At 34.5% G+C, this 12,960-nt stretch overlaps 1 protein-coding gene across 1 annotated transcript in view; it reads right to left on the bottom strand.

Annotated features, from left to right (window-relative positions):
• The window catches only part of LOC308533750 (sulfotransferase 1 family member D1), a 32,101-nt gene extending 19,141 nt beyond the window's left edge, over positions 1-12,960 (bottom strand). The window contains exons 1-2 of the mRNA XM_081111850.1: positions 12,837-12,960; positions 405-562 (exon numbers count right to left, since the gene is read on the bottom strand). Of these exons, the coding sequence (XP_080967976.1) occupies positions 405-552 (148 nt within the window). The 5' untranslated portion in view covers positions 553-562; positions 12,837-12,960. The remainder of the gene's footprint in view (positions 1-404; positions 563-12,836) is intronic.

Below are 12,960 nucleotides of genomic sequence, written 5' to 3'. Positions count from 1 at the left end.
TGAACAAAAAAAGATCCAGAGACAGAGAAGCATCGATCACACCGTCAAAACTCAGAGGGAAGGTAGGGAAAGGGTGGGGTAAGGGAGAGAGATCAAGCAAAGGACTTGTATGCTTGCATATAAGCATAACCAATGGACACAAACATCAGGTGGATAAGGACATGAGCGGAGGGGTCGAGGGGCTCTGGGGGCATAAGGACACATGTAATACCTTAATCAATAAAGAAGAAAGAAAAGAAAATACTGTTTTCCATCTACAGTTGGTTGAATCTGCTGATGCACAACCTGGGAATATGGACAGTCAACTGTATATATATTTTTTAAATCCTTAAGTAAGTAGATCCATGCAGTTCAAATCCATGTTGTTCAAGGGTCAACTGTGCAAATAAATGAAAAGGTCTTACCAGATTTGGGATAGGTGGCGATCAAAAGGTCATCTGGTCGGCTTTCAAATGACTCCACCTGGGACCACTCCTCAGCAATGCTCCAGAAGAGAGGAACACCCTGAACATCCACTAACTCCCTTCTGTAGATATCCAGCTTGTTGTCCATGTTTGAGAGACTATATTTTATGCAAAGAGGCACAAGTTAAAAAGCCTTTGTTTTACATAACATCAATATGATTAAAATTAATTACATTTTATTCACCAAGGTCATATTTCATTTCTCTAGGTCTAGCAGCGTCAGATCACAGTACTGTGCATTACAAATCAGCAGAAGAAAAAAAGTATTATAAAAACCAATGAGGTCTTGCACAATTTATTTTATATGTACTGGTTATATGATAATATCATCAATATTTTTAATGGGTATACAAAGACTTCTGGGATATGTAATAAAATTACTGGACTTTAGAGTTAGAAGAAAGTGTCCTTCTTAACCATATTGCTGCCAATTCATTGCAGTGGGAATGTGAATAACCCCCATGACTACTCTGAATGTTCTTAACTATAAAATCAGGAGTGGCCTAACTTAGTACTTCCTTAAATTACAGACTGAGCCACTGAATGCAAATTAGCTAAAAGTAAATTATTCTACAACAGACCACAAGAATAAAGGGGGGGGGGGGCGGGCTTGAGGTAAGTGTAGCGTTGGAAATACATTGCTCTGATTAAGGTTTTTAGCTTCCTGAGGTCCTCTGGCAGCTGCTGAATCTTACTTCAATAATTAAAATCAGAACCCTCTGAAACCAATAGACATAACCTAACTGTATCTTTCCCAAAGTGCAATTTCTTATCTTCTTTATTTCTCTTTTTTCAAGTCCTTACAACTCCACCCTTATCCTACCTCAACCAAATACCTTTTACTTTAAAGGTTTATGAAGTCACAGGATACCAAATCAATATACAAATACCTGTTGCATACATATAAGTTAATAAAAAACCATCACAAAGAGAAATTAATAAAATAATCCCATTTGCAATTACATAAAAAATATCTAGGAATAAAATTTAGCCATAGAAATAAAGACCTATACACTGAAAACTATAAGACATTAAGGAAAGAAACTGAAGACACAAATAAATCAAAAATATTTTGTACTCATGGATTGAAAGAATTAATATTGTTAAAATGTCCATACCATCCAAGGTAATCTATAGATTCAATGTAATCCCTGTCAAAATTTCAAAGACATCTTTCACAGAAATAGAACAAACAGTCCTAAAATATATGTGGAACCACAGAAGACCCAAAATAGCCAAAGTAATCTTAAGAAAGAAAATCAAAGCTGGAGAGGCATCACACTCCATGATTTCAAAGTATATTACAAAGTTATTGTAATAAAAACAGTAAGGCAGTGTCAAAAAAAAAAAAGGTACATAGATAATTAGAACAGAATAAAAAGCAAGAGTTAATTTGGAAAAGAGGAGAACTTTCCAGCCAGGAAGTAGCATGTATAAAGACCCTATGTTTCATTCTGGGACAGAGAAATAAGGTCTATGTGCCTACAGTGCAAAAAGTGAGGATGAATTGTGAATACTTCGCTAAATTATGTGGTAAGAAACTAAAGATTTCAGGGTTATTTCTGGGTAACTAAGTGTGCCTGGGATATACTGGGTTTCTGACTAGTCTCACAAGAATAGGAGGGTCCACTGACTGCCATTATGCATACGTCTAGCAGTAGTTCTGCCTATTATATGAGAGAATGGTGATATGCAACTGAATCTGGATGTACCTGAGTGTCACTGAGGGTAGAGTATATAATTAGATATTAGTTGAAGTTTTGTGTTGTTGTTTGTTTTTTGCTTTTACTAAAAATCTTGGGATTTATAAATACCATAAAATTTCAAACTTAATAATCACAAGTATAACTTATGAGCCTTGTTCAGTGAACAGTTTTTGTCCTAAAGTGCCTATGTAACTTACAATTTGGTGATACCATATTCACCTCACCACTCACATCAGCAATCTAGAGATTCTATCTTCTCTTTAACTTTTCCAAATCCAATCATTTCACAAATGTGATTATTTCTTTTTCTTTCAAGTGTCCCTGGGAAAAGCAGCTTCTCTTCATGAACTATCTTAGTAGTTAAGACTGTTAGGTCCCTAGAATCATAAATAATATGCTAGATCTGTCATTCACTACCAATGTGACTCTGGACAATCAAAATTCTAATTCAATTTTTTAATCTTAAAATGGAGGTAATGATTTACTAACTTTGCACAACTATTGTGATGGAGAAATAAGATGATGGATGTAACATTGATAAAACATGGTGTATATTTGATAAAGCATAGCCATTATTAATATTATCATTACAAGTATCCATGCACATTGAAAGGAAATTAATTAGAAGAAATATTTTAATATCGCTATTCACCCTTTCTCTATAATAGAAGTGTCAACCAAATTCATGATTGACAATGACAGATCAAAACACATGCATGTGATTGGCACCTGTGAGCTATATATATATATATATATATATATATATATATATATATATATAGATAAACTTGCTTAATTAGACCTGCTTTCTGATTTAGTTAAACTTTTTCCAGCCCAGTGAAGCACCCCAATTTCTCTTTCAGGTAATTGTCAGCAATACAGCAGTAAATATCAACTCAAAGCAGATTATTATTGTAGATCATGCAGGGAGAACAAAGGGTAAAATATTTAACTGTAGCAGTGTTTGACTATAATCTGCGCAGTGAGAAAACCTGAAGTCATTTTCAAGGTCCACCATTTCTTACTTCTTTTAAGTCGGATCAAGTTTCTAAACTTTCTAAATCTCCATTGTCTGGCTAATGAAAAGAAAATAGGATTCTACCAAGTCTCCTATCTACCTACTCCAGGACTTCTGTAAGGATCAAATTAGATGAGGCACATGAAAACCTTTCACAAACATTTGGTTAAATTGTAAAATACTTGAACCTGACTATAAAGCAATTCATGTTCCTGGGCTGAAGAAACTGCAAGGAGGCTAGTCACTAGGGAGAGGAAGCTGGGTGTTGCTACATGATGTCATTACCTGGCGCCCAAAGCTACTATTTCCAGGCTGGGCTGGGCTGTGGACCGCATTTTGTGCCATGGGGTCTCAGCAGCACTGGCTGCAATTTGGTGGGGTGTCGCTCTGGGGTAGTGGTGCTCCGGTGTGTACCACTTGGGGGAAGCTGAGTGTTGGTTTGTCAGTGCCAGGTCCATGGTGCCATTTATTTTTCAACTAGAGGCCCGGTGCACAAATTCATGCACAGGTGGGATCTCTTGGCCTGACCGGCGATCAGGGCCAACTGGGGCCGTGGGAGGTTGGCTGGCCATTGGAGGTTAGCTGTGGGAGTGCACTGACCACCAGGGGACAGCTCCTGAGTTGAGCGTTGACCAGTTGTTAGGTAGTTCAGTCGCTTAGGCTTTTATATATATAGATGGACAGTGTGCATCATGGTAGCTCCTGTATTGAGCGTCTGTCCCCTGGTGGTCATAACTACTGGTCAGATGGATGGACACTTAGTCTTTTATATATCTATCTAGATTATTATTACCCAGAAAAATCATTATTAGTATTATTACCCAGAAAAATGCCTTAATTTGTGTCCTTATCATCATAAATCCTGGCAATGGCCTTTGAATTAGTCACCTTATCTCTAAGCTCAGTTCCTCCCTTCTTCCTGCCAACTCTCTGTAAGATACCTTTAAAAATCTGAAAGGGTAAAGTGTAAAGAACTTCACCATGGTTTTTTACACTTAAACTCCTCCCTCTGTTTACCTGCCACTGCAGTTAGACTTTAGCCTCTAGCAACAGGCAATTAAAAAAAAATGCATCCACCCCCTCACATCTAGATGTTGCAATTGCATGTTCCTATCTTTGAGCTCATACTCTTACTTTTCTTGTCTACCTGGAAAACTCCTGTTCATTCTCAAAATCTTGTATGAATTGCACAACCTCTGAAAAGCCTTCCTGGTAACCTAAAAAAAAGTAGTTATTCTCCCTTTTCCTATCTTGGATGTACTGATGTTATTTTATACATTTTTAGTGTCTTATCAGTTTACAATGTCTGTTTCTTTGATTAGAATTTAGATTCTTTTTTTCCAGGAGGACTTGACTTTATCAAGGTTAATGAATGTGTATTGAAATGAAATGAAGCTTCCCTAATACTCTAGCTGGAATAGTCAGGGATTGAGTTATTTTGTTACGATTATAATTTTGATTAGCAACCTAACACTCTGAGATATACTGGGAAGTATCAGTAGTCCCAATCAACAAGAAGTTTACGTTCTAAATCGTTTTTCAAAATACATACACACTCTCATACACATGCACCCCCCCACGCACACACAAAATCCTGTTTTTAGTGAAATTTAAATCTATTGCCCTCATTTTACCAAAAGGGGAATTAAAATTAACTTCCAGAAAGCTTTAGTAACTTACCCAGTTATAAATTTTAGTAACAAACCCAGTAAGTGGCAGGACTGGGTTTGAACCCAGATAGTCTGACAACAGAATCACTAATAATAATTACTTTCCTATATTCCCTTCTAAATATAAACATTAAAACGATAAATTTCAACACAAGGCAACATAAGAGAAGTGCTAAATTATGGTAAGGTGGTCATCAGATCTGTAGCACAGTTTGGTGTGATTTGATTTTAACCATGAAGTTTGGTTAATTAGAGATACAAAAGAATATTCCAGGTAGAAAAGATAAGCAGTATTCCTTTTTGCTCAATATTGCACACATTAAGGTGCTTCATAAATACATGGAGATTTAATCTACTATACTGCATATTAAAGGACTTTAATAAAACCTGATTCACACTGATCGTTTTATTAATATTTTTCACTAAATATCCATATATTTTAGATGATGATATAAAATTTTATTGGGAACCATTTCTAAAGGGAAAAATTGTACATTTTAACATTATTTTATGTTTTAAAATTGTATAATAAAATATTTTAATTTATGTACAGTATTTGGCAATTTTTGGAATATTTGTGTTTTTGCCATTATCTTTTTTTTTAGGCCATCCCTTGAAGAGGAACAAATCAAATAAGTGTATCCAAATTTTGCATGAGTTCAATATCTTAAGTTAGCATTATGATTCCTAAAACACCCCAATGTATTCATGGAAGAAATGCAGTCATATTGAACTTACCTTTAAACTCCTGAGAACTTTAAATGAATATCCTCAAGAATCAGAGCCAAAAATCATTAAAAGGATGAAAGGCTTAGTGAGATATAACAGTATGTGAGAGAAATTGAGTTGGAAAAAGCTCAGGAAATGTTGCCGAAGCTGATCCTGTCCCTTGGGCATCTTTTGTTTACTACTCTGAAGAGGTCCCTTGAAACATGACTTCCTCTAGAGGATGACTGTGAGACCTTGGACACAATTTACTATCCTTTATGTTGTTAAAATAAATGTTAGTCCATGTTAACCTGGATGAAATTATGGATTCTTATGCCCATTGGTGAGTTAAAATAACAAAATATTATTATACCTAAGAGCATGATGTGCCTTAATTTTTAAGAAAAAATTGAATATTAACCCTTTGCGGTCATTTGTCTACTCTCAGCCACCAAAGCTTTTTTACCGTTCCGGTCGTATGTCTGCTCTCAGCCACCACAGCAAGGAACCGTACGAATCTTAACTCTATTCATTCATGTATCAGTTCATAATTTCTCTGAAAGCTCTTAAGTGTCTAAGCGACCTTGTCACGAACCAAAACATTGCCCTGACCAATCAGAGATATCGAAACTCAATATAAACAAACGCGTTCGTTCCATACTCGCCATGCAAAACACCGTGGCGAGTCAATTACCTTTTGAGAGTGAAGGAATCGACAAGCTTCGGAGATACTTCACAGAATTTCAAATAAAGCTTTACAAATTACATTTAACTGTAGTTAGGCATTCTCGCTTGTTAAGATAATTCAAAATAGTACTCCAAAATGGCAAAAAGAAAGTTACCGAAAGAAGTGTACTGCGAATCTGAAAGTAATGATGAAGAGTTTTATTTTGGCACCTTGAATACTGACTCTGACGTAGAAAGTGATAACGTTTGTAGTGATTCTACTAGTAGTGACGTAGTTCCAAAAAAGAATTAATAAATCTTGTTTATCCTTCATAATCTTGCATGTTCTGTATCACTGCTCTTTCAATGGAAATTAATTCCGACCAGTACGACACCCATGTCCAAATTTAATATGACCACAAAGGGTTAAACTGATACAACATTATTCTCCTAGAAAGTGGTATTTTGATATTTAACAGATTATTTACCTAAAGAGAATGGATTTATTAGCTTCTTTAATGTAAAACTAATATATTTTAACAATAGAAATGCTATATTTGTGGGGTTCTTTTAAGCACAGCCTTGGGAACCTGAAGAGACTTTTGGTCCAGCTCTTCCACAAACTAGCAGTCTGACCTGAGCAACTTACCTCATATATCTGAGCCATACTTTACCTATCTAAAAAATATGGGATGCTTAGCTAGCATGGCTCAGTGGTTGGGCATTGACCAGGTTAGATTCCGGGTTAGGGCACTCGCCCAGGTTGCAGACTGGATCCCCAGTGTGGGGCATGCAGGAGGTAGTCAATCAATGATTTTCTCTCATTCATCATCAATGATTCTCTCTCATCATATATTTATTTTTATTTTTTTAAATATATTTTATTGATTTTTTTTTACAGAGAGGAAGGGAGAGAGATAGTTAGAAACATCGATGGGAGAGAAACATCGATCAGCTGCCTCCTGCACATCTCCCACTGGGGATGTGCCCGCAACCCAGGTACATGCCCTTAACCGGAATCGAACCTGGGATCTTTCAGTCCGCAGGCCGACACTCTCCACTGAGTCAAACCGGTTTTGGCATCTCTCATTTATATTTCTACCTCTCTCTCCCTCCCTCTCTGAAATCAATAAAAATATTTTTAAAACAAACAAATAATATGAAAAATGTACAAAATGGTCACCCTAGTTTGTTTCATCTGTAACATCATACAATTTTAAGTGAAATTGGTATTCTTTGATTAATAAACTATATTTTGTAAGTCACAACAGAAGAAACAAGAAAAGAATGAGCAGTTGAACAGAACACTCCTTTATTGCTGAAAGATCCCTTTAGGATACTGCTTCACTTTTACAAAAACTTAAAGTAGACATTTACAGAAGCTTCTGTTATGTACTTTTCACATGACCTATGGTAGTTTCTCTCTAAAATAATTGATTCAATTACTTGGCTTTTAACTGTTGCATTCTGTTTGTTCCCTGAATTCCTAGAAATGAGGCCATGTTCTTTTCCCACATACTGCATCTTACAAACAATATTAATTTACATCATAATCAAATTTAGTTGGCTAAAGCAACATGGAGTAATATTAAGACAAAGACTATGAAGAAGGTTAATATTTATTGAGCACTTATAGGCATTATAATTTCCACTTCTAACTAAAGCTTTGATTCATATCATCATTAGAAATTATCAGAGTTTATGCAACTTGCCCAACTACAAAAATATGGTAAAATCAGGTTTCAAATTCTGTGATGTAATACACCTAACGGTGAAAGCATTTAGCTTTGTTGCTGGAAAAGACCACTGCTAGAAAAATCTAGAGCTTAGCAGCAAAAATCTAGATCTTTCCAACACTTTATCAGTTAGTGTCCAATTCATAGAATCATTGTCACTGTTATCGTCATTGTTATAATCTCATAAAGAAATGATTTAATGTGTATAAAGATGCAGCATGCTGTCTGGCATGTAAAAATTGCTCAATGTAGCTTAAGTATTACTAAAAGTATAATATTATCTCCATTTATACCATCCTAACCTAAGAGTTTGTGCTCTTTTTTAATTTCAACACTGCCTCAAAGCAGAAGAAAAATGCATTCTCTTCGCCTAGAGAACCATTCACTATCCTTCACTCAGTCCCACACAAAAAGAGATGAGTCTAAGTTTTTATATCTAATCTCTGCCTTTTAATCACTCTTGAGCAAGTCACTAATCCTGCAAGTGCTTGGGAACTTTAGCCTTTAAGAGGAGATAATTGCACCTATCTCCTCCATCTCACAGAAATTCAAATGTGAAATATTCCCTGTTCTTTGATGTCCTCAGACACTTAATTTTACATAGTCAGGAAGTACTGGATGCCATGTGCTATTAGGCGGTATTTTATTGTTAGGGTCTTTTAACATAGCTATTTTTTTTTGTGAAGAGTTAATTTGGGGTCCCAAGGGCCTAATAAAATCCAGAAAACAACCCAGCCAGTATGGCTCAATGGTTGAGTATCAACCTATGAACCAGAGGTCACGGTTCAATTCCCAGACAGGGCACATGCCCAGGTTGTGGGCTCAATCTCCATTAGGAGACATGCAGGTAGCAGTCAAATAATGATTCTCTGTCATCATTGATGTTTCTTTCTCTCTTTCCCTCTCCCTTTCTCTCTCTGAAATCGATAAAAAAATATTTTTTAAAAATCCAGAAAACGGCTTCCCAGTATCATAGCAATGGAAGACATATCAGTTCCTAAAAGTATAAGCAACTCTGCTTTATAATAGGTTTGGCTCATTTGTCCACCTACATGGAATATATGTTAGAAATAAGACAATAAACATGTATCAACATTAAAAACATAACTGTGTATGTGTGTGCTTGTTTATGTGGGTATTTTGAACTTTATTTATTTTTAAATATAGTTTCAGGTGTACAATTCTACAATACATCATCGGTATATTGTATTGTGTGTTTACCACCCAAAGTCAAGTGTCCTTAGCCATTTTTCTCCCCTTAGCTTCTTCTAGCTCCCCCAACCCCCTTTCCCTCTGGTAATCACTGTACTGTTGTCTGTGTTTAAGAGTTTTTTTCTTTTTTCGCTTAATCCCTTCCATATTTTCACCCAGTCTCCCATACCTCCTCCCCTCTAATAACTATCAGTCTGTTTTCTATATCTATGAGTCTGTTTCTATTTTGTTCATTAGATTCCTCACATAAGTGAAATCATATGGTATTTCTATTTCTCTGGCTAGTTTATTTCACTTAGCATAATAATCTCCAGGACAATCCATGCAGTCACAAAGGTAAGATTTCCTTCCTTTTTATGGCTAAATAGTATTCCATTACTTAAATGTACCACAGCTTTTGTTATCCACTCATCTACTGATGGGCACTCTGGCTGCTCCCAAAATTTGGCTCTTGTAAATAATGTTGCTATGAACATAGGTGTGCATATATTCTTTCAAATTAGTGTTTTGGGTTACGTTAAATATATTCCCAGAAATGGGATCTCTGGTTCATAAGGAAGTTTCATTTTTAATTTTTTTAGTAAACTCCATACTGCTTTCCAAATTGGATGGCTTTTATTTATTCTTCTTATCTGATTGCTGTGGCAAGGACTTCCAGTACAATGTCGAATCAGAGTGGATAAAGCAGATGTGCCTGTCTTATTCTTGATCTTAAAGGAAACTCTTAGTTTTTGCCCATTGAGTATGATATTGGCTGTGGGCTTGTCAATATTAATATACTTTTAATCTTTAAAATCTTTTTAAATTTAATCTATTGAATAGATTATTATTGTGTAAGATATTCCTCTGCATGTTTCTACTAATTTATCCCAAATTTTTTAACATATCGTATATGAGATTTTATTTTTACTTTGAAAATATACTATTTGAAGCATAAAATGTTAACTGTTTTGTATTTATTATACATTATAATATTTATTACCATAGATTCACTTTTTTACCACTTAACTTTTCTTGTTTTGATTCTGTCTTAGACAATAGCATTGTTACTTTTTTTTCACCTATTTCTGTATCTGTTTCTCAACTCAAATACATATATATGTACACATTTATAAGTGTATTTATTTATCCAGAGGTATTTAATTATAATATATATATTTAATTTAAATATATATTTAAATATATATTTAATTATAATATATAATTTAAATATATATATATACATATATATATGTGTGTGTGTGTGTATATATATATATATATATATATATATATATATATATATTTCAGAAAGGAAAGGAGAGGTATAGAGCGAGCGGGATAGAAACATCAATGATGAGAGAAACATCAATCATTGATTGGCTGCTTCTTGCACTCCCCACACTGGGAATCCAGCCTGCAAGCTGGGCATATGCCCTGACTGGGAACTGAGCCATTACTTCCTGGTTCATAGGTTGATGCTCAACCACTGAGCCACACCAACAAGGCTCATTATTCTCTTTTAAAATAAGTTTCCTTTTTCTTTGCCCATCTTTAACTTCTATGAGTACAGTAACTTTTGTAGTAGTTTCTTTTGAGGATAGTAGACAAAATGAGTTGTCTTTGAGAAATAATGGAATTTATGTAAGCTAAAAGCATTGCTAATTCCTGATAAATTGAGAAGACTAGAGTTAGAGTTAATTTTAATCCCATGTTTCCAACAGCAAAGTGTTCTATGATGAGCTAAATCAGACCTAATGAAAATCAACTGGACAATGTTAGATCTCTTATCACCAAACCTTTTCCCTAACAATGAATTTCTCTTCTCTATGAAATATTAATATTATCTCCACTTTTATTCCTATTTAATATCTATTTTCAGGATGTGGTGAGATGAGATGGAGTGAGAAGTGTACACTGTGAAGCGTAATAAAGTTACCCTGCAATTCTTCCTAGAAATAGATAACTACTTGCTTCAACTCACTAGTGTATCTTAGACAGGAACATTTTAAAATCTGCCTTGTCATAAGTCCTTTGCCACCTGGCCACAGGTCCAAGCAAATACTCTGCAAAAGCTACCTCCTATCGACTTTTGAAATCAATATAAAAGACTTCCATGGTCATTTGTACCAAGTTTCAGAACACAAGAAGACATTGCTCTTAGATTCAGTTAACACAGATAAAACTTTGCTAATATTCCATGGAGAACAAAGAATGGAATTGATGTTGAGAACATCCTCTAACTTCTTTGGGCCATCATGAAATACTAAATGAGACTGATGAGCCAAAAATGAACTATTTTTAATTGCATAAACACTTCTTTTAGATTATCTAGGAATTTAGATATCATATGATAGTATAAGGTTTCAACTATATATTGTCTATATTTGAGGATGTCATGATTTTAAAGCTCCATATAGCTTTATACAAATCTATATGCCATCTAGAATAATAAAAGCATAATATGCTAATTAGACCAGACATCCTTCCAGATGACCTTCCAGATGAAGCCGGAGCTGAAAGGGAAGCCCGGGTCCCACTGCTAGAAGGAAGCCAGTGCCGGCAGCTGGGGGAAGGAAAGCCTACTCTTGCACAAATTTCATGCATCAGGCCTCTAGTTTAGAATAAAAACATAATTTTGGAACATTTCAGTAGATTGGTTTATGAATTTCAAAGACTTTAATTTTTATGTATCTGAGGAAAATATTTAGATTTTTTTTAAAAAAAGAATAGTAATAGTGCAGCATTTGTCCATTGAAAAAAAAGTATATTGACTGGTCACAAACATTAGCCCAAATACTGACTTACTACAACTTTAATTTAAAATATTTGCATTTAAAGTATATTGAGTCTTTTTCATTTATTGTTAAAATGTTAAATATTTTCATTACTAAAACAAAATAATTATACTGTATGACTCTTCATTTATCAGAGCTTTCTGTACTGATGTTAGAATATTGCTTTGATAATGAACCCAAGGAAAAGACAAAGGGATGTAAACAAGGGCATACTGAAATGATTATTCATAAAAGTAACAATAGGATAGTCACAATAGTGCATATGAAAAAAATAAATAAAGTAGCTTAAATCTTGTTCCAGAAACCTTGAGGAAGTAATTAGTATTCAGAATGTCAAGAACACATTATCACTGTAGTAGTTCTGTGATTTAATGATAAAAAAGATGAAGTACATATCGTGCTGAAAAATATTCCATATATTTTTGAAATAGGAAATAAAGCAGTCATTGGTGGAAAATGCATTTATCTAGCAGCTGAAGGATACATTGTCTTTGGGAATCTGAAAACTATTTTTGGAAAGATTTGGTTTTCATGTCCCCATAAACAGAATTTTTAAAAATGCACCCTAGCAGAGGATCATACAAGAATATTCCTTTAAGTTAAATAGAAATACTGAGAAGGCAGAAGACTAATAGCTTTTACAATTACATTTAGGTTTTTAAACTTAAAATTAGTAGAGTAAACTACCTCAGCACAGTTCTAAATATCCACTTATGACAGAAAATCTGGGCCTAATAATTCCAAAACAATGTTTTCCCTTTATAAAGCAAAACATCCATAGTAGAATTTTCCAGATCTCATTCTTCAACTTTTCAATTGTTGAGTTTAGTTTTATATAAAATATGGGCACTTTAAAGACAGAGTTGATAAATCACTTACCCAGGTACTTGTCTCGAGGAGCTGGAAGTCCAGGTTTTCTTTCAACAGTAACTGGTTAATAAAACTTTCACTTCGTAGGTTGTTTCTGTCAACCAAGATAATCTGTGTTATGCATTAAGAAATC

The sequence above is a fragment of the Myotis nattereri genome (assembly GCF_964212035.1).
Source record: "Myotis nattereri genome assembly, chromosome: 1".
Classification (NCBI taxonomy): domain Eukaryota; kingdom Metazoa; phylum Chordata; class Mammalia; order Chiroptera; family Vespertilionidae; genus Myotis; species Myotis nattereri.
Note: the sequence above shows the minus strand (reverse complement) of the source record. Positions and strands in the feature narration are given on the sequence as shown.